This window comes from Cryptomeria japonica, chromosome 8 (genome assembly GCF_030272615.1).
Source record: "Cryptomeria japonica chromosome 8, Sugi_1.0, whole genome shotgun sequence".
NCBI lineage: Eukaryota > Viridiplantae > Streptophyta > Pinopsida > Cupressales > Cupressaceae > Cryptomeria > Cryptomeria japonica.
The window spans coordinates 652,972,635-652,993,460 of NC_081412.1; the positions used below are offsets into that span (position 1 = coordinate 652,972,635).

The 20,826-nt window shown below is 38.3% G+C and overlaps 1 protein-coding gene across 5 annotated transcripts in view; it reads right to left on the reverse strand.

Annotated features, from left to right (window-relative positions):
- LOC131069300 (uncharacterized) overlaps nt 1–20,826 on the reverse strand; it is a 129,171-nt gene that overhangs the window by 25,337 nt on the left and 83,008 nt on the right. Inside the window, exon 3 of one of the 5 annotated variants that reach the window (XM_059209741.1) lies at nt 16,757–16,986. The exons of the other annotated variants lie outside the window; for them this stretch is intronic. Within the exon in view, the coding sequence (XP_059065724.1) occupies nt 16,792–16,986 (195 nt within the window). The 3' untranslated portion in view covers nt 16,757–16,791. Of the gene's footprint in view, nt 1–16,756; nt 16,987–20,826 lie in introns of those variants that run through there. 5 annotated transcript variants of the gene reach the window in all.

The window sequence follows — 20,826 nt, forward strand, 5'->3', positions numbered from 1 at the left end:
TCAGTCAATCTGAAATATAATTTCAGTCATTAGCTTATGTTTATTATTGTCTTTCAATTGCATTACTTAAATTCCCAAGCATACATACTTTGCAAAAACACAAAAAAAATGAAAAACCACAAAACAAACAAACAAAACCAATTTCCTTCTCGCTGGTCAGAAGAATACAAAAACCAGAAAAGTAAGTCAGTTTGCTACATTCCTTAGTCAGCATCTTTCAATATATATAAAACCATGCTTGTGTCTTCAACTTAATAAGGAAATAAATGGACACAAAATAACTTATCACATTGCAATCTTTGCTCCAATCAAAGGTTGCTTTGAAGTGCACGCCTGTTAGTAATGAGTGGTATACATAATCATTTAGTAAAATCAATGCATGAGTTGACGTGATTGATTGTTTTTCAATGAACATAGCTTATGGCTTCCTATAGAGGAGATCATGGAAAGTAGTTCATATTTCAATTATATTTTTGTTTGTATTTCCATTCTATTTGTTTTTGTTTTTTTGCACTTATTTATGCTAACATTTAATAATAATTGTAGTTCATAAACCTTTAGTTGTTCTCCTTCAAGTTGTTGATGGGAAGAAACTCGCAACGGGCTATACATATGAGGGTATGGATAAGGCCAAGGAGGCCATTAAATCCATTTATGATAAGTTGAAGATAAATATCATCCCATATGGAATATCATTGATCAACAATGGCACCTTTAGCTTCACAAGACCTTACATGCAACCTATTTCTTAAATTCGAAATTCCTATTTTGCCAAGATTTCACAGCCAATGAGGAGATTTTGAACAGGCTCTATACAATCATAGAGTAGATGGTACATAATCCTTGGCTTAGTGCAAAGATAATCTATAAATTTGTAATGGCCCCTTCCTAATTTGCTGTAAAATCAAAATTGCAACAAATTAGGGTTAAGGTTACATCTTACTGAATAATTCTTTCTTCAATAATATGATTCTGAATTTGGATCCTGTAATTAGAACATGAAAGACATATATATATATAAGGTTAAACATTAGGGTTAGTCAAGTCGCAATATATATATATATAAAGTTAAACATTAGGGTTAGTCAAGTTGCATTATATTCATAGAGTATAAACACATTGGGGGAAAGAGACATGATGTGTCCGCCCGAAGCCATTTCTACACCAAGCCTAAGAGTGGATGTCTACCACAGCCCTCTTGTTTGGCGGCTTGTACCTACTTTCCCCAACCATGTCTCATCTCCCTACAATCAGTTGCCATCTTGTGGAGTTGGGTTGTAAATGTATTCAAATCTATGTTCAAATGCTCAAAGGTATATTTATTTGTCTTTAAATTCTAATTGTATATATATTGCTTCAATGAATATTGCTGGTTATACTTTCTTTTGTGCAGGTGGCTGTGATATAACATTAATAAATTTCGATGTCTTATCACTCATCCATCGATTGGTATATATATGATCATATTGTTTGATCAAGTGTTAACTTGATCAGACATGACCGACCAAGGTAACACTTGATCATGCCTCTTGATAACAAATATGATCATACCGATATGAATCGGTGTTAGCGCATAACAAATACCAATCGGTTTAATACAGATAATGCCCGATACTAATTGGTGCTTAAATACCTTTTGTTATCCAACCCGATAGCAATCAGGATGCTAGGAGTATTGACATTGTTGCATGGTTATTATACACGATAACCCGATCAAGTCTAATACGATCTCTTCATGATCGTGAATGGTAATTAAGCAGAAGTATATCAATATGATCATGTGCTCGATCATTCGAGAAAATAAATATCGGTATATGCAGACCGATCATGAAATGTATTTGCAATTACAAGAAATCTGAATGAAGATTACAAAGGATATATATAAATGAAGTCTATCATTATTCATCGATGAGATAGATGATTGAATGAGAGACTTCATTTATCTCTCATTCAATCATTTATCTTAACGAAGCTATCATGTTTCAACACTCCCTCTTAGCTAGCGAAGATAAACGAATGACAACATATTTAGTATATAGCATCACATTTCTCATGATGCCCATAATCTCATAATCTTGTAATACAAAGAATCACATCACCTAAGCACGTGACATGAAGTATCACCTAACACGTGATATGAGGAATCATATCACCTAAGCACGTGACATAGATATCACCTAACATGTGATATCAGTATCGCATAGCACGCGATACCAAGGATATAAATGCAAGAGAATAATTTGATTCTCATTATATCCAAGTTGTGGTATGTGCACTGACATCTCATAATGTCTTACCACAACATATCATGGCACATCCATGATATACAAGACATCATCACACAAGACATCCCGTTTGACCATTATAAGATCGTCACCTTATAATGTCTCATACAAGTGTCCATTATCTAGGAGATCGTCACCTCTTAGAAATGTACACAGGGGGTGGAGCCCATAAAAGTCATAACACGACAAAGAAGTTTACACATTAAATATATATAAGTACAGATTACAAAGCAAATTACAATTCAATCATACCAAGACCTTTCCTGAAGTGCTCAACTTTCGCCCTGGAAAGTGGTTTGGTAAGTATGTCTGCTATCTGATCTCCTGTACTAATATATTCCAACTATATCACATTCATGTCCACCATGTCTCGTACATAATGATAAGGAATCTCTATATGTTTGGATCTATCATGAAATACAGGATTCACTGAGAGTTTTATACAGCTCTGATTGTCACAATGAATAATAGTAGGTTTCATTGGTTCACCGAATAATCCCACAAGCAACTTCCTGAGCCATACTGCCTCTCGAGCAGCCATGGAAGTGGCAAAATATTCGGCCTCAGTGGAACTCTGTGCTACTAAGGACTGTTTTCTGCTAATCCAAGATATCATAGCTGAACCCAAACTGAAGCAGCATCTTGAGGTGCTTTTCCTGTCAGTCACACTTCCAACCCAATCTAAATTTGTGAATCCATGAAGATCCAAATTAACTTTCTCATACTTGAGACCAAGATTGAGAGTCCCTTGAAGGTATCTCATGATGTGTTTTACTGCTACCAGGTGTATCTCCTTCGGTTCATAAACTGACTCAAAGCATTTACTGCATAACAGATATCTGGCCTTGTATTTACCAGGTACATCAAGGATCCAATCATTTGCCTGTAGAGAGTAGGATCTGTTGGTTGTGAATCTGTTATTGCTTCCTTACGTTTATGAAGGTTTGTTTCCATAGGAGATGTCATAGGTCTGCAGTTTAACATCCCAAATCTCTTCAATATGTCCAAGGTATATTTACCCCGATTTAATACAATGCTATCAGAATTCTGCTAGACTTCCAATCCAAGGAAATAATGAAGAAGACCCAAGTCCTTCATATCAATTTTTTTAGCAAGGTCTTTCTTACATTGATCTATGAGATGATCTTCTCCTGTGATTAATAAATCATCAACATATAAGATCAATATTAACATATCACCTTTGTTTTGCTTAAAATAGAGATTTGGGTCCACATCGTTTTTTTAGAAGCCTAATCCTGTGAGATAACTGTCAATTCTCTCATACCCCTGGGAGCTTGTTTAAGTCCATATAGGACTTTCTTGAGTTTGCACACATGAGACTCTGCACTATGTATCTCAAATCCTTCAGGTTGCTCTAGGTAGACCTCTTCCTCAATTTTTCCATTTAGGAATGTTGTCTTTACATCCATCTGATGTACTTTCCATCCTTTTGTTGTTGCAATGGCTAAGACTGCTCTGACTAAGGTATATCTGGCAACAGGTGCAAAGGTTTCCTCATAATCAATCCCTTCCTTTTGTGAGAACCCTCTGGCTACAAATCTGGCTTTGTGTTTTTCAATGTTGTCGTCTGCAACATGCTTGATTTTGAAGAGCCATTTGGATGAAACCACAGATTTTCCTGTTGGCCTTGGAACAATCTCCCAAACATCATTTTTCACAATGGACTGATATTCCTCAAACATGGCATCCTTCCATACTTGATGTTTAAGTGCATTTGATATATTAGTAGGTTTGGATTTGGAGAGATCATTTATAAGGGCAACATAATTTGTAAATCTGTTAGGCCTTTTACTTTCTCTAAAGGTTCCTGAGGGAGCTACATATTTCTGAGCCTCTTCTACTGTTTTGGTGGGCCCAGAGTGGTCTTTTCTTGGGATTTTCTCTAGGTGAGTTTTGGGCTTCATCCTCATTCTCCTCAAGATTCTCCCTCTGAAACTCAGGAGCAGGATCCTCTTCGAGGTTAGGGGCAGAAACTTGAACTTCGGGTTCTATGGAATTTCTGGCTCTTTTGAAGGCTAAGTCTTCCTCGAAGATCACATCCCTACTAAGTTCAATTTGTTTTTGACTAGGTACATAGATTTTGTAGGCCTTGGAAGTTTCACTATACCCAACAAAAATTCCTCTTTTCCCTGAGGGCTCTAATTTTGGTCTTTTTTCCTTAGGTACATGGATATAGACAGGGCACCCAAATATCCTGAAATGACTGTGATATCTGGCTTTGATCAAGTGAAGACTTCCTCAGGAGTTTTGTCTTCAATGTGGGAATGAGGGCATCGATTATGTATATACACGACAGTGTTTGAGGCCTCTGCCCAAAGATGGGTATCAAGATTTTAATCAAGTAGCATGGCTTTGGCTGCTTCTACAATTGTCCTATTCTTCCTTTCAGCTACCCCATTTTGTTGAGGGTTGTAAGGAACAGTGAACTCCCTCTTAATCCCAACATTTTTACAAAAATCCCTGAATAGATCTGAAGTATATTCCCTCCCATTGTCAGTTCTTAAGGTCTTAATTTTCTTTCCCGAGGAGTTTTCAGTGAGGGATTTAAATTCTTTAAACCTTCTAAGGATCTCTTCTGATTCTTTACATTTCAAGAAGTAGATCCAAGTCTTCCTGGAGTAGTCATCAACAAATATTACATAATACAAAAATCCTCCTAAAGAGGGTACAGACATAGGTCCACATTATTCAGAGTGGACTAATTCTAAAACATTGCTAGTTTTTCTAGTACTATTTGAAAAGAGCCCTTAGTATTTTTACCTAGGGCACATCCCTTGCATGCACCTGAATGATACTGTTTCAACTTAGGTAAACCTGTGACAAGATTCTTCATAGATGATAAGGCACGAAAGTTCAGGTGACCTAATCTTCTATGCCAAATTTCATTTGCATCTGCAACTTCATGAATTAGGGCTAGATTAGATTTTGTACATAGCTCATACAAGTAACCTTGCCTCTGACCTATAGTCTTGGCTTTCTTGATGGATGAATTCTTTGGTCAAGCCAGCACTTTGTTATCCATGAAGGTCACTCTATACTCATTATCCTCAAGTGCTGAAATGGAGACCAAGTTCCTCTTGATGCCTGGGATGTATAGTACTCCTATGAGCTGCAAAGATAGGCCTGACTTCAATTTTATGGTGTAGGTTCCAATTCCTCTGACTGGATGTGGAGAATCATCCCCAATTGTTACCTCTTCATCAGTTTCTTCCTCCATGGAATCCAACACTTCTCTGAACCCAGTAATATGTCTAGATGAGCCACTGTCAATCACCCATGAGTTTGTTTTATTTGATACTTGGTTAGAGAGTGCTGAATAAAACACATATTTCTCATAATCATTCTCTCCTCTAGTCTTTCCTATTTTGGCAAATGTAGCTTGTTGTTTGGACCTTTCAGGGCATTTAGCTACATAGTGTCCAAACTGGTCGCATCTGAAACACTGAATGTGGGAGAGATCTTTCTTGGAGGTGTTCTTGCTCTAATGACTTTTCCTTTTCTTAAATTGCTTCTTTTTACCCTTCTTGTGAGTGCTAGCATTAAGCACTTGAAGATCTTCATCTATAGATTTGTGATTGAGCCCTTTCTTGGCTTGCCTGGATTCCTCCTGGAGACAGTCTGCTCTTAATCGATCAAACTTTGAGAATTTAGATCTGGCACTGATTCCTTGTACAAAGGTTTCCCAGGTGCTTGGTAAACCATCTAGAGCAATTAGGGTTAATTCCCTGCTTTCAATCTCATACCCAAGAGTGGAGAGTTGATCCCTTAAGGTTGAGATTCTCATAAAGTAGGCATTGATGGATTCACCCTTGTTCATACTGATGTGGTTGATCTGCCTTTTCAGTGCTAAAGTTTTGCTAGAGTTACTTATCTCATAAGTACTCTCAAGAGATTTGAACATCTGATATGCAGTGTCATATTTCGTTAGAAGGGGTACAATATGGTCTCTTACCCCATCCACAATCATCTTCATTGCCTTATCGTTTCCATCTATCCATGCAGTCTTCTCAGGATCGTTTTGTGGTTCTTCAGTTTTCTCATTTACAAATGACTGTACTTTGTTCTCTTTAAGTACCAACATAATTCTGAATTTCCATGAGACAGTTATTTCCTCCATCGAGTCTATGTTCAAATCTAACAACACTGGCCATGGAGAAAAATGTGATGTTATATACTTTGGTTTGAACTTTACAAATATGAATGCCTCAAGTTCGATCTAACGTGGCTCTGATACCATGTAAATGTATTCAAATCTATGTTCAAATGCTCAAAGGTATATTTATTTGTCTTTAAATTCTAATTGTATATATATTGCTTCAATGAATATTGCTGATTATACTTTCTTTTGTGCAGGTGGCTGTGATAGAACATTAATAAATTTCGATGTCTTATCACTCATCCATCGATTGGTATATATATGATCATATTGTTTGATCAAGTGTTAACTTGATCGGACATGTCTTTTAGACATGACCGATCAAGGTAACACTTGATCGTGCCTCTTGATAACAAATATGATCATACCGATATGAATCGGTGTTAGCGCATAACAAATACCAATCGGTTTAGTACAGATAATGTCGGATACTAATCGGTGCTTAAATACCTTTTGATATCTGATACCAATCGGGATGTTAGGAGTATTGACATTGTTGCATGGTTATTATACACGATAACCTGATCAAGTCTAGTACGATCTCTTCATGATCGTGAATGGTAATTAAGCAGAAGTATATCAATATGATCATGTGCTCGATTATTCGAGAAAATACATATTGGTATATGCAAACCGATCATGAAATGTATTTGCAATTAAAAGAAATCTGAATGAAGATTACAAAGGATATATATAAATGAAGTCTATCATTATTCATCGATGAGATAGATGATTGAATGAGAGACTTCATTTATATCTCATTCAATCATTTATCTTAACGAAGCTATCATGTTTCAACATGAGCGAAGGTTGTGTTGTGACCTTTTCACACATCACCCCATTGAGAATGGGGACTGGTGCAGGGCACCCCTAGCAGTTAGTGTTTAGGTTGATTTTGTTTGCTTGTAATAAGCCACCATTGTTTGTGGTCTCCTTGTGTGTGGTCAGGTTGTCTCTCAGTGTATCTATAAACTGAGGGCTCTTAGTCCACAAGGATTAAGTGAATTTTACACTTTCTTTTAGATCAGTTTTCTTAAAGTTTTATGTTTATGGTTGTTACTGTTTTGTTAAACTTAAAACATGTTGTTTTCATCTTTAGCGGTACTCGCTGGTCTCGTTCTGGTACCAATCTTCGGTTGGTTGCCTCAACGACCCAACTGGTTTTGAACCAGTTTGGATGTCTACCGCTGTTGTTAAAAACCTATGTCCACTTATTGGTGGGGCAGAGGAGTCTTCGAAGCAACTAAATGCAAAGCTATCGGAAATTCTGAGTATGTAATTTTCTTTATAAGTGTTGCAGTCTAAACGTTGATTTGGTAGCAGAATTCCATTATGTTGTGTTTTCAGATGTCGATGTGGACGCACTAAACTTTCTGTTCATTTTGTTAAAGTTTAGTTTCTGTATAAATGTTATTGGGTACTGAATTGTAACAAACCGTTCCAAAATTCTTTTAACCTGTTTAAATTGAATGTCCATTTATCTGTCGGCAACGTGTATCTGAGAAATCTTTTGAAGTGTATTTTGAATTTGTTAAATAATAACCAACCATTCTGCAGACCGAGAATATACACAGCAATCTCGGTTCTGTTATGAATCGATTAACCTGAATTGGGTCTTCAACACGAACCGTACCATGTCGATGCGTGAGGACCAATTTAGGGTAGTAATTTTTGAGATTCTCAATGCCCAGAATTGAGAGATAGAACGAATGCTTCTAGACACATATCTGTTTATGTTTATCCAAAAAGTAGAAGAAAAGGAAAACCGCTGTTATTAAACGCGGATGTATAATCAAAAGCGTCTGAAACCGGTGACAAAGAATTTTGAGAAGCCGATAGTGAATCGGTCGAATCATACAATGAAACAAAAGTTCAAAAAAGTTATTGGTTTGAATCGATAATAAAATCATTTGATTGAGACAGGATTCGGCCAGGGATAAAAGCCCTAAACAGTGAATACGATTTGAAGACATTAAAATTATAACAGATTTTCAAAGTCCGCGACTGTATTGTTTAGTATGCGGTGGAGGTTCGTCAAAACAACTGCAATTTGTGTTAGAACTAAACACAGCCTGTGAAAATAGCAACCCGACTCGGGTACACGACTGCCATTCGTAATCTTGGCCCGTGCCCTAAATGGCCACAGTTTGTGAATTCGAACAGGAAACTGTAAGGAGTAGTCAAGGTTAGAACGAGTAGTGAAATTCCAGAAACGAGGGTAAAGGTTCAACAGGAACCAATGTGCAGATTTCAATTACTCTGTATTAACCAATATCTTTGGATGAAGCACTGTTGGGGAATGAAGTTTTTGGATGACTGTTTGAATTATCATGCCTTACTAATATGCAGATGTGAATCATGTATAACCCCAGTGTAAAAGAATTGGAAGCCAACATATTGTGTAGTACTGTATTCCAAGTCTTTGTAAAACCAGTCGAGATCTGTCTAGCCTGATCAACTAGAAATCAGAAATCCTGAGAAACAAACAAAGTTATTGTAGAATCCAATGCTACTGCTCCATGTTTGCAATTTGAAATTGGGAATACAATCAAGAAAAAAAAAAGGGTCTGTTTAGATTCACTTTAAAACACAGGTACATGCATTAAAGTCATATCTAGTCAAAACCCCAATTGAGGTGTCATAGGAGACTTACAATCTCAAAGGTCTGAATCCTTGGAACCAGTAGTAAAAACAGAACCAGTATTTACGAATATATGAAATCTCATTTCCTGTTGTTATCAGAAAACAGAGAGGTTATGGTGGCTGTATTTGTCATGAAGTAATGTGAAGGGGACTTACCTCTGTTGTTTCGTTTTAACAGATTTTAAATTGAAGTTAATGATTGTATTGAAACAGTTTGGGTCCGTCTAAGCTTTTGTTGTGAGCAGCTCTGCATCAGGGACCCTCCTTGCTTTTGCTTTTTAGGGTTTTTGTTAGAGTCTCGCAGCCTTCCCGGCACAATTTTTGTTAGTTTTGAAAGGTCCAAGTTTTAGAAGTCATAAGTCAATTTGTGCAAACCATGGTCAGAACAGAGTCTAGACATCGTCAATGTGCTTAGAAAGTCCGAAGGACAAAGATTGCAATTAATTTGGGTCAATTTGGACTTTTTGGAAAGTTTTGTTTTTTTCGTTTTTTCCTATTTTTTAGGAAGTTTCATTTTTTGGCACTTTAAGCACGATCCCCGAAATGGCTATTTTTAGAAAGTTTTTCCTATTTTTTAGGGAACCTTGATTTTTCAATTTTTGGAAAGGGGATCTAGAGTTTGCACTATTGGCTCTGAGTTACACTAAGACGATCAAGAATTTCCTCCAAAATTCGAATTTTGTTCAAAAAAGCTAAGTTCCTAAATTTTAGCGATCCAAGGGAATTCAAGGGTAGAATGGTGTGTAATTTTCAAATTTCAAGAAGATCCGAGTTAAAATGTGTAAGTTATGGAGATTTCAAATCTGGTTCTCATGGAGATCATCTCTCTCCAAGTCTGCCCAGCAAAGAGGTTCATATGGTCAAGGGTCTCTTGAAGTCCGCCCTCATGGTGTATACGATTGATCAAGTCCGCTCACACTTGGTGCATAAATGTCATGAAGTCCACTTTGGAAGGGACTTAGTTTGGTCATGGAAGCAAGGAAGTCCGCCCATGCTGTGGTGCACAAGTCTCTTGAAGTCTGCCCATGTAGAAAGGTCCAAAGACATGAGCAAGTCCACCATGTGGTAAGAGCAAAGACATGACTAAGTCCGCCTTGAAGCATGAAAAGAAGGAATGAAGCCAACCAAGTCCACCTTAGAGAGAGTATATGTAGTGCAAAGAATGAATGAAGTCCGCCCTCCTACAAGTCGAAGTGCACAAAGCTAAGGAAGTCTGCCTAGGACTAGTTTGCAAAGTAGAAGACATACTAAGTAGTCTGTTGGACATAAGGTGCATGACTTCAAAGAAGTACGCCTAAGAGCATGAGAAATGGAAAGTCAAAACAAGTCCGCCCTCCTATAGGGAAGACAACAAGTAAAGTCCGCCCAACATCACTAGCAATGGGGAATGAAATGAATGAAGTCCGCCCAGATACAAAATGGAAACAAACTCATTAAGTCCACCTTCATGTGTTCAAAGAAACTTACTAAATTAGGAGTGAAAGAATATTCTCATGGCTGTCAACATGATATTTTATCCAAGTTCAAACTAAGGATCAATTTTAGAAAGTTTTTAAAATTGAAAGATTGAAGATTAAGGTCGATTCATCAACTGAAATTAAAATAGAAGCTTTCTTTTGCAACTCAAATGACTAAAGAGTAATTAGAAACAAATCAAAGAAGAATTTCCGTGTTTCTAATCTAGAAATTCGAACTTCATGAGGATTTTATACAAATACCATTTCATTCTCTCATTCTTTCACAAGAAGTTCGAACTTGGGAGAAAAAGTTGAGAAGGTTTTGAAGAGTTTTTATGCAGGTCTGAAAGTTCTCAACAAGATTTTGAAGGTTCAAACACAGTTTGGAAGAAGATTTTGACTGTTTTGAGGAATATTTTCACAACATTTTGAAGTGCAACCTTTGATTTTTCATCACAAGCAGCATTTTCCCTTCTTTCTTATCTGTTATGACGGTGAAATTTGGTTCCGAGGGCAGGTTATCAGGTTTCCTAACGTGATTTTTCAAGATTTTTCGAGAGAAAGAACCAATATACTGCATTTTCCTTCTGTTCTTTCTAAGTTTTCTGCTCTTTGAACTAGTATTAATGCACACTTAATCGAATTTTTTGGACTTAGTTTTTTATTCTCAGTTCTGATTTTGATTAAAATCAGACATGAGGTTCCCAACTTTGGTCATATTCCGGGTTTTTTCTAAGATTTTCAATAACATCCAAGTGTTGAAACCCCTTCAAAATGCTAAGTGAAAAATCAAAGTCTACTTAGCTGCTAAAACCTCCAAATTCACACTTAAGACGCAGATTTTAACTTGATTTTGTTCAATTTTAGCAGATTGGATGACCTTGGAAGCTGGACCAACACGTAAAGTTCAAATGAAGTTCCAAGTTGACAAGGATTCCCCTCCGGAATATGTGAAAATCAGATTCACTGGTAAAATATCTTGCTCATATTAATAGGTAAAGATTACAATTTATAGAAATACAAAACACTGTAGAAATTAATGATACTACCTACCTCAATCTACCTAATACTTTAGATACATTAATGAAATATAACAACCTAACTTGACCATTAACAATATAAGAAATTATTATTCTAACACCCTCCCTTAATGGTCAATCGATCAAAAACACCAAGTTGCCCCCTGAATTTTACAAATTTATCCGGACTCAGAGACTTGGTGAGAATACTCGCTGTCGGAACATACTGCAACTGAACCGATCCGTCTTCTACCAGCTTGTGGATGTGGTGACAATGAAGTTCGACATGCTTCGTACGTTCATGGAAGACTGGATTTTTGGCCAGTTTGAGCAACCCTTGATTATCAATATACAAGGGAGAAGGACCTGTCTATGGCATTTGCATGTCAGAGAGCATCCTTCAGAGCCAAACTGCCTCACATGCGACCTTGACTGTTCCCCGGTATTCGGCTTTGGTCGAGGAAAGAGCCACGGCCTGTTGCTTCTTGATGCTCCAAGTGACGGCACCAGTACCCAAACTAAATACGTACCCAGAAGTGGATTTTCTATCATCCACCGATCCTGCCCAATCTGAGTCAATATAACCAATCAGCTTTGGATCGTTGCACCTAGTATATAGAATGCCATAGTCTGAACTGCCTTTCACATATCGTAACACTCGCCTCGCTGCAATCCAATGATCATCTTTTGGAGTTGTCATTAAGCGAGAGATGTAGCTGACAGCGAAACTGATGTCAGGTCTAGTGGCAGTGAGATAGATGAGGTTGCTTACTAGCTGTCTGAATATTGTTTCATCTACTGCAGGTGAATCAGACTTGGCTGATAACTTCAGCCCTTTCTCCATAGGTGTGGAAGCAGGTTTACAATCCTACATTCGAAACTTATCCAGCAAACTGCAGGCATACTTAGACTGTGAAATAAAGATACTGTCATCAATCTGCCACAATTCGACACCTAAGCAATAATGGAGAAGCACCGAATCTGTCATGTCAAAAGCTTGGCACAAGTCCTGTTTGATTGCGGCAATCCAATGTGCTGAATTTACAATAATGATCAAGTCATCCACGTAGACAACAAGAAAAAGGATCTCATCATCGAAAGTTTGACCTACAAATTAGTGTCAGAGGGACTGCGTTGAAAACCATGTTCAACCAGATACTGATCAATCTTGAAGTACCAAGCACGAGGGGCTTGCTTCAAGCCATAAAGGGCTTTTACCAATCTGCAAACCTGATGTTCCTTACTAGGAACCTTGAAGCCAGGGCGTTGAGTCATATAAACTTCTTCCTGCAACTCACCGTTGAGGAATGCACTCTTAACATCCATTTGGTGAAGTTTCCATCCAAACTAAGCTGCAATGGCGAGAAGAAGACGAATGGTACTCATCTTGGCAGTAGGAGTAAAAGTCTCCTCGTAGTCAATGCCCTCCCGCTGTGTAAAACCCTGAGCAACCAATCTGGCCTTGTACTTATCTAAACTACCATCTGCATGATACTTGACTTTGTAAACTCATTTATAGCTGATAGGTTTCTTCCCAAGAGGCGAATCAAAAGGAACCAAGTGTTATTCTTCACAAGACTATGGTATTCTGTCTCCATAGCCTTTTCCCACTCAGGAATGCCTTTTAGCCTCAGAATACGTTTGGGGCTCATGGATGTTGTGGATGTTGGCCATGAGTGCAAGGTTGATTGTATTTTGTTGCCTTCTCTTGCGGCGAATTGATCTATCCTCAAGAAGCTCATCATCATGAAGATCTCCTATAGTCTTGGCCCACCATTTAGGCCTGAGGGTAGAAGTACCAACATCTGGCATTGGAGAAACAACATCCCCTGGGGTTTCCAGAACAAAGTTATCTGGATGCAAATAATGTGACAAATCAAGTGGTGTTGGATCAATAGATTCCACATCTTCAGAGTCAAAATGCTTTGAAGCCCTCCCATCATGGGAACCAAGAGAAAGACGAACACCAACATCAGGAGTCTTCACAGATTGAGTTGAAGGACTAGGAATAGCATAAGGCATAAATGGACCAGTAGTCTCATCAACCACAACATCACGATTGAAAATGAGACGATCTGTCTCTACATCAATCAACCTGTAGGCCTTGTGTTTGTCACTGAAACCAGTAAACATAAGTGTTTGGCTCTTTGAATCCAACTTAGCACGCTTAGAGTTTGGAATCCATACATGAGTCGTAGAACCGAAGACTTTCAAATGGCCCACTTTAGGCTTGCGTCCTGACCAAGCTTCTTCAGGAGTCATCTTCTTAACGGCATGTTTAGGTGATCGATTTAGTAGATAGACTACAATGTGAACTACTTCAGCTCAGTATTTCTTAGGAAGATTTCTATGTTCTATCATAGAACGAGCCATTTCAGTAATGGTGCGATTTCTACATTCAACTACACCATTCTGCTGAGGGTTGTATGGTGTGGTGAGTTGGCGTTTAATGCCATGTGTAGCACAAAATGTGGACAAGTCATTGGAACAAAACTCCCCCCCATTATCTGACCTTAGAGTGACAATCTGAGAACCGGATTCTTTCTAAACTAAGGCCTTCAATTGCTGAAATGTACTGAACACATCTGATTTATTTTTCAGAAAATACGCCCACATTTTACAACTGAAATCGTCAACAAATAACAAGAAGTACCTGCAACCAGTAACAGAAGGTGTATTCATTGGCCCACATACATCAGCATGAACCAATTGAAGGACCTTGGAGGCTCGCCAAGAATCACCATCCGAGAATGATGCCTGATGCTACTTCCCAGCTTGACAGGCTACACAAACTCCATGATTTTGAGGTTGGATCTCAAGTAGACCAGCAACCAAACCCTCCCGATATAACTGAGAGAGATAGTGCACGTTTAAGTGCCCATAACGTTGATGCCAAAGTATTCTAATGGATGTACTCCGAGCAACCAGAGTGTGCTCCTGAGAATCACCAAAATCAGCAAGTCTATACAGACCATGATCCTCAAGTCCCATTGCGATTGTAGTATGAGTCTCCTTATCAACGACGCTAAAGATGGACGAACTGAAGACAACATCTAATCGAGGAGAATGCCTCATGATCTAACTAACGGAGAGGAGATTATATTCCATGCCTGGAACATAGTAGACATCAAGAAATATTAAATTTCTACCTCTTGAGTGAATCTGGACAGTGCCCTTAACAGCAACTGTGTACTCCTCCTCGGAAGATTACTGAATCCGAAAATGGTTCAAATTTCGTGAACCAATCCCGACGATGAGTAAAATGTCGCGAAGCTCCTGAATCAATATACCAAGCAGAAGAGTGTATTGGATTTGCTGTTCTCTTGGCCATAAAAGCATAGAAAGCAAATTCTTTCTACTCAGAGTGTTCAACGACATTTGCTTTCTATTGAGACCCTCCCTGCTTCTTTTGTTCAGAATCCAATCGAATTCGACACTCGGCCTTCATGTGACCAAACTTGTGACAATAATTGCACTGAACGTTCTTCTTCTTCTTCTTGTCCTGAGAAGAACCAGAGTCTTTCAGTTGAGAAGATTGAGCCTTCCCTTTGTTCTTAGCAGAAGATTTGGCAGAGAACGCGAGAGAACTGGTACTACTTCCAAACTGTTGTCGCCACCAATCTTGTTGTAAAAGCTTGTTACAAAGATCGAAAAACTTCAAATAGATGTCAATGGAAGTGATACTGAGTGTTTCAATGAAATGCTCATACAAGCGTGGGAGACTCTTCAGAGTAATGACCACCATATCTTCTTCCTCCATTTTTCGACCAATAGCTTCCAGCTAGTCGTGAATATCCTTGATCTTTGTTGGATGCTCCTGAAGAGATGTTTTCTCATCAATCATGATCGTGAAGAGCATATTCTTAAGAAAGAACGCTTTGCTCTTGTCAAAGGTTTTATGGAGACTCTTCAAATGATCCCATATCTCCTTCGTTGTTTTGCCAAACGGTACCTGAGGTAGTGTTGACGTGTATTTTGTACACTATCAAACACAGAATAAAATACCCAAGGGTACCCTATCCTCTCTTGAGTAAAGTCTCCGAATGCTGAAGATATCGCGAAAAGGATCAATCGGGATGACTTCAAGGTTCTTTGCTGTAGGATCTCTAAGTGTGGACAAGCACCAGTGGTATGATGTGATTTGCTGGAATCACAAGGGGACTTACACTTGATGATTGAACGTCTGATCTGCTTTGAATATTGCTGGAACACAGGCTCTTACTAGCTTTGATTTGAAAAAAAAGGAAAAAAAGACGAGGGCGAGGAAAGGATCTAATCCTAACACTAAGAATGTAAGAGCAGTGAATGATCTTTGATGGAATTCTAACTAAGTCTTGATTTGACATCCCAGGACCATCTCCACAAGGTTAGTGCGATCTTCGAAGGAAAGCTTTATGATGTTCAAATCATCACTGTAGGCATAGACACCATCAGGTTGATGCATATCAATGAAGAAGTGACAATTGAAGTTAAGCTTAAGCTGAATGATTCCAGTTGACTACACAAGGCAAGTCTGCAATCAACAAACTGCTAGTAGTATGGATATACGAATTCCACCATCAATCAAGCACATTTCTTCCACTCATCTAATAACAAGAAATCAAATATGAGAAATATAGAGACCATGCAAATTGTCGAATCGACCCATAAATTTCACCATTTCTTCAATGAAGTTACAAGTCTTTTACAACAACATCTTAGCAACAATCTTTGACTTCTCTCTCTACTCTACTCTAATTGCTATTCTAATCACCTTCTAACTACTCTCTATTCACTAACTCCTTTCTAACTGCTTTCTATCTATTCTTTACAAATGAAGAGCCGGGGCTTATATAGTGCCCTTAATACAATTCGATGGCTTAGATCAATTTGAGATCAATGGCCAAGATTTTACAATGAAAACCCTAATTAGGGTTTGTTACAACCATTACATAACATTTAATGCTTGACCAATGATAAAATTGTATTAATTGGACACATGTCCTCTCTGGAAAATTCCACCAATGAATAGTCGGGGTAGGTACATCGAAGTTTGTGCCATCTCCCATGAGTTAGGTACATTGAATCTGGACGTGCTGAGGTGGACCACACAGACTGGAGAAGTGATGACTAGGATGCCACCTTGTTTGACACTTGTATCTTGGTAGATATTCAACTTAATGTTGTTGAGAAGCTAGCTTTAATTAATTCATCTGGAACTATCTGCTTCTTCAACGAGCCCTTTGCTCTGACTTCTTTTGTCTCTGATGTGCAGGATGTTGATGTACCTGGCCTTGTAATGCTAGATTGGAAGAAGTTGCCCTTGTTGATGTTTGATCGAAGAAAGCCATCCTTTCGATGCTAGACTGGAGGAGGTCGTCCTTGATCTGGCTTGATTTTCCAACTCCGAGATCTCCATTTGATGCCTACACAACATTTCACAATTAGTAATATATCTTGAAGTGTAGAAATTAAACTTAAAAGGAAGATTTAAGATTTTAATTAGGAAACTTCATGATAAATCTTGAGTAATCATTTCCTAATTAACCATGCAATACTTAGACTTTTCTAAAAAATGTCTAAAAATCAAACCTTGAATAAGGGTGTTAAGATGATTTCGCCATACCTCCTGTTGAGTATTGAACTCTAAGAAATGATGCAAAAATAGGAGAATTCGCTAGGCAAAAATGCAGATCAAAGCTCTCCCTTTAGCAAAATGCGCCTCCTTTAGTCTTCACAAGCATCAACTCCACCACCTCTCCAATAGCCTTCAATATGAATTTCGCCCTCCTTTAGCTTCTCCAAAATCTGGAAATTCACCTTCAAAATTGCTTAATTTCACCTTCAATCTTCTGGATTTCGCTCCTCAAAATATGCTCTTCAAGTTCGCATGAGAGATAATGCAAGAATGATTTGAATTTGCTAAAGAACCTCTCCCATTATATAGAGCGCTTACCTTGATCCTTGTTGAGGCCAACCTAGCAATTAAGCCTTAAAATAAAATAAAAAACCACCAAGAAGAAGGCCGACTTGATAAATAAAGACAAAATAATGCCTTGTGCGCTCAACCTTTAATTTTTTTAATTATTTAAATTAATTTTAATACCTCTAAGATGTTTATTTTGATTATTTCAAGGTACAAAATTAATTTATTAAATTGAAATGCCTTTAATTTATGTGAATTTGATTTAATCTTCCAAAGGCTTCGAAGTGAGCAAATTTGGTGAATTTTAAGAATATCAACACTCAAACAATGTCAAAATGAAGGACATCACCAATTTCGCCCTGGACCCTTGGTGAGGGACAGGAGCGACTTTCACTTTTGCTCTCAATCCTTCGTCCTTTTAATTGCCAACTCCCAATGTGGGGTAAGTGATGATCTCTTTCATCCATTCCATACATGTTTAACTTGTTTTTGCAAGGCAAAATAGGAGCTTTAAGGATTTTCGCCCTGGTCCTTCAGTGAAGGACAGGAGCGACTTTTGCATTTTAGCCTAGGATTATCAAACTTTGAAGTCAAATCTTTGCTCACCATGCCTTAGAAGACTTTTTCATCCTTGCACAATCTTGCCTTAGCGTAACCTTGGAGGGAAATTGTTGATTTTGTAAAAATCACCATGGTCCTTCAGTGAGGGACAGGAGCGCTCTTGAGTCCTTTGCATAAATTCTTCATCACTTCAAATTACTCCAAAGCGTAGAACATCATTCCCCATTCCCTTTTGAGTCTTGGAAACAAAAAAGTTATCTCGAAATGCAAGGTAAATGGGCACACTTAGAAATTTCGCCCTGGACCCTTGGAGAGGGACAGGAGCGATTTTGCAAATTGTCATTAAAATTTGTAATCTTTGCATCTCAATTCCACCTCAAGGCATTTTAAACCTCATTTCACACTTGTGTCAAGGCTTAGATTTGTCCAAACTTGAAGAGAAAGGGTGGATATTAGGTTTTTCGCCCTGGTCCCTTGGAGAGGGACAGGAGCGATTTTGCAAATCCAAGCTTATCCATCCTTTGTTAGGCTTCCAAATTATCTTCAACGGGCTAAACATGCCTTCTTCCATTCATTTCAATCACAAAACTTGTTTTGTCCTTGCAAGAAAATTGCACTTTTAGAAAATCGCTCTGGTCCTTCAGCAAGGGACAGGAGCACCTTTTGTCTTCTAGGTATATTTCCTTGTTCTTTAAACCTTCAATCGCATCTAAGGCATAAAACATCATTTTTCTCTCCCATCCAAGTCAGGTTTTGCCTCAAAATCTCAAACGAAGAGGACAATCTTGAAAAAACGCCATGGTCCTTCAGTGAGGGACAGGAGCGCCTATTGTCACTTGGGTTGATTTCCTCCTTTGTGGACCACTCAAATTATATTCAACGCACAAATTATGTTTTCCTTGATCTCTTCCAATCATAAAATTGTCCTGATCCTGCAAGAACAGTGCAAATTTGAAAATCAAGCTCCGGTCCTTCAGTGAGGGACAGGAGCGAATTTTGCCTTCTAGGCCAAAATGCTTCACTTTTCACCATGAAATGTCCTTGCTAGGGAAGATTTCACCTTACTTCATGCTATGAATAAAAGTTCAAGTCCAAGAAAAGTCTAAAAATGTGTATATAAAGAAAATCGCTCTGGTCCTTCGGTGAGGGACAGGAGCGAAATTACCTCTCTAGGCAAAACTCCATCATTTCATTGCCTTAATCAAATCTGGATGCTTTATCACGTTCATTTCATCCTCCACCATGCCTTTGATGTTTCAATTTAACCAAACAAGGTCAGGAATGACTCAAATAAGCCTTTTTCGCCCTGGACCCTTGGTGAGGGACAGGAGCAATTCGCCTTGGACCTCCTGAGAGGGTCAGGAGCAAAATTCGCTCTGGATCCTCAGTGAAGGACAGGAGCGAAATTTGACTTTTTGAACTCTCTATCAGGATAATTTTATGGAATATAACATTTAAGTATAAGAACTTATACTTTAAGTTATATTCCATATATACTTTCAGGATGTTTGAGAGTGGTTTCAGACCTCTAGGAGTTATATTGCAAAATCTAGTTTTTGGAGGTTTTTCAGTTTCCAGACTTAGTCAAATTTCAGGATCAGGACTTTCAGACTTAGCCAAATTTCAGGATCAGGACTTTCAGACTTAGCCAAAATTTCAGGATCAGGACATCACCCAAGCAGGACCTGCTATCCAGGTGATCCCCTTGGCGACACTCAAAATGCAAAGGCCAACGGACAAAACCCTAAAAGACCTAAAAAGACAAACCCTAAAAAGCAAAAAGCAGGGGTCCCCATTTGCAATGGGGCGATGTGTGAAAACATCACAACAGGTAGCTTCTCATCAATGACAGAGAGTTTGATGAGCATGACTGCTTCCCGGTTGCGCTCATCCCATTTGTCTTGATCTTTTCCAACAGTGTCTAGACGTTGAGACATGCCTAGGACAACTGCATCAAGACATCGGTACTAAAAAATTGTCAACATACGCTGCTTCTAGGTGTTGTAGTTGCGGCCATTGAACTGTTGGCTGCTTTCGACCATAATGTTCGTCAACGATGCCATCATGTCCCCCAAGGTCAAATTGGTGAAGGCACAAATGCACGAAAACTAGAGGATGAAAACAAAGGGTTTTTAGAAACAAATTCTACAAGTCAGATTCAGAGGCAGAAACTGAAACCCTGACACGGTTTTCGAGACAAAAAAATTCTGAAGACCCGAAAAATTTAATGACAACTCAATTCAGATCTCGAAAAACCCACAAAGATTTTGCAAATAAAAAAAAATTGACTTGAAACGAAGGATATAATCTCAAAACCCTAGCACAGTTTTCGAGGTAAAATATTTTACTGACCCAAAAAAATCTGACGAAGATCCAAAAATCCTTGCAAAAAACCCAAAAAGAATCTGTAATCAAAATGATTTTTTCTGAAAATGAAGGGTCAAATCCGCAGGCTCAAAAAATGAGGCACGAAAAACGATGCACCCAGCAAAATCCGACGACAACCCAGTTGAGCTCTCGAAAAACCCACAACGATTCTGCAACCAAGAAAAAATTTCGCCTTGAAACAGAGGGTCAAAACCCTAGACAAAGTTGCAGAAACCCTAGGCGAAAAAAATCTGCAGACCTAGAAAAATCTGATGGTGACCCAATTGAGGTTTCGAAGAACTCACCAAGAATCTACAATCTAAATAAAATTTTGACTTGAACTGAAGGGTCAAAACCCTAGTTGAATGTGTAGAAACCCTAAGCGAAAAAAATCTGCAGACCCAGAAAAATC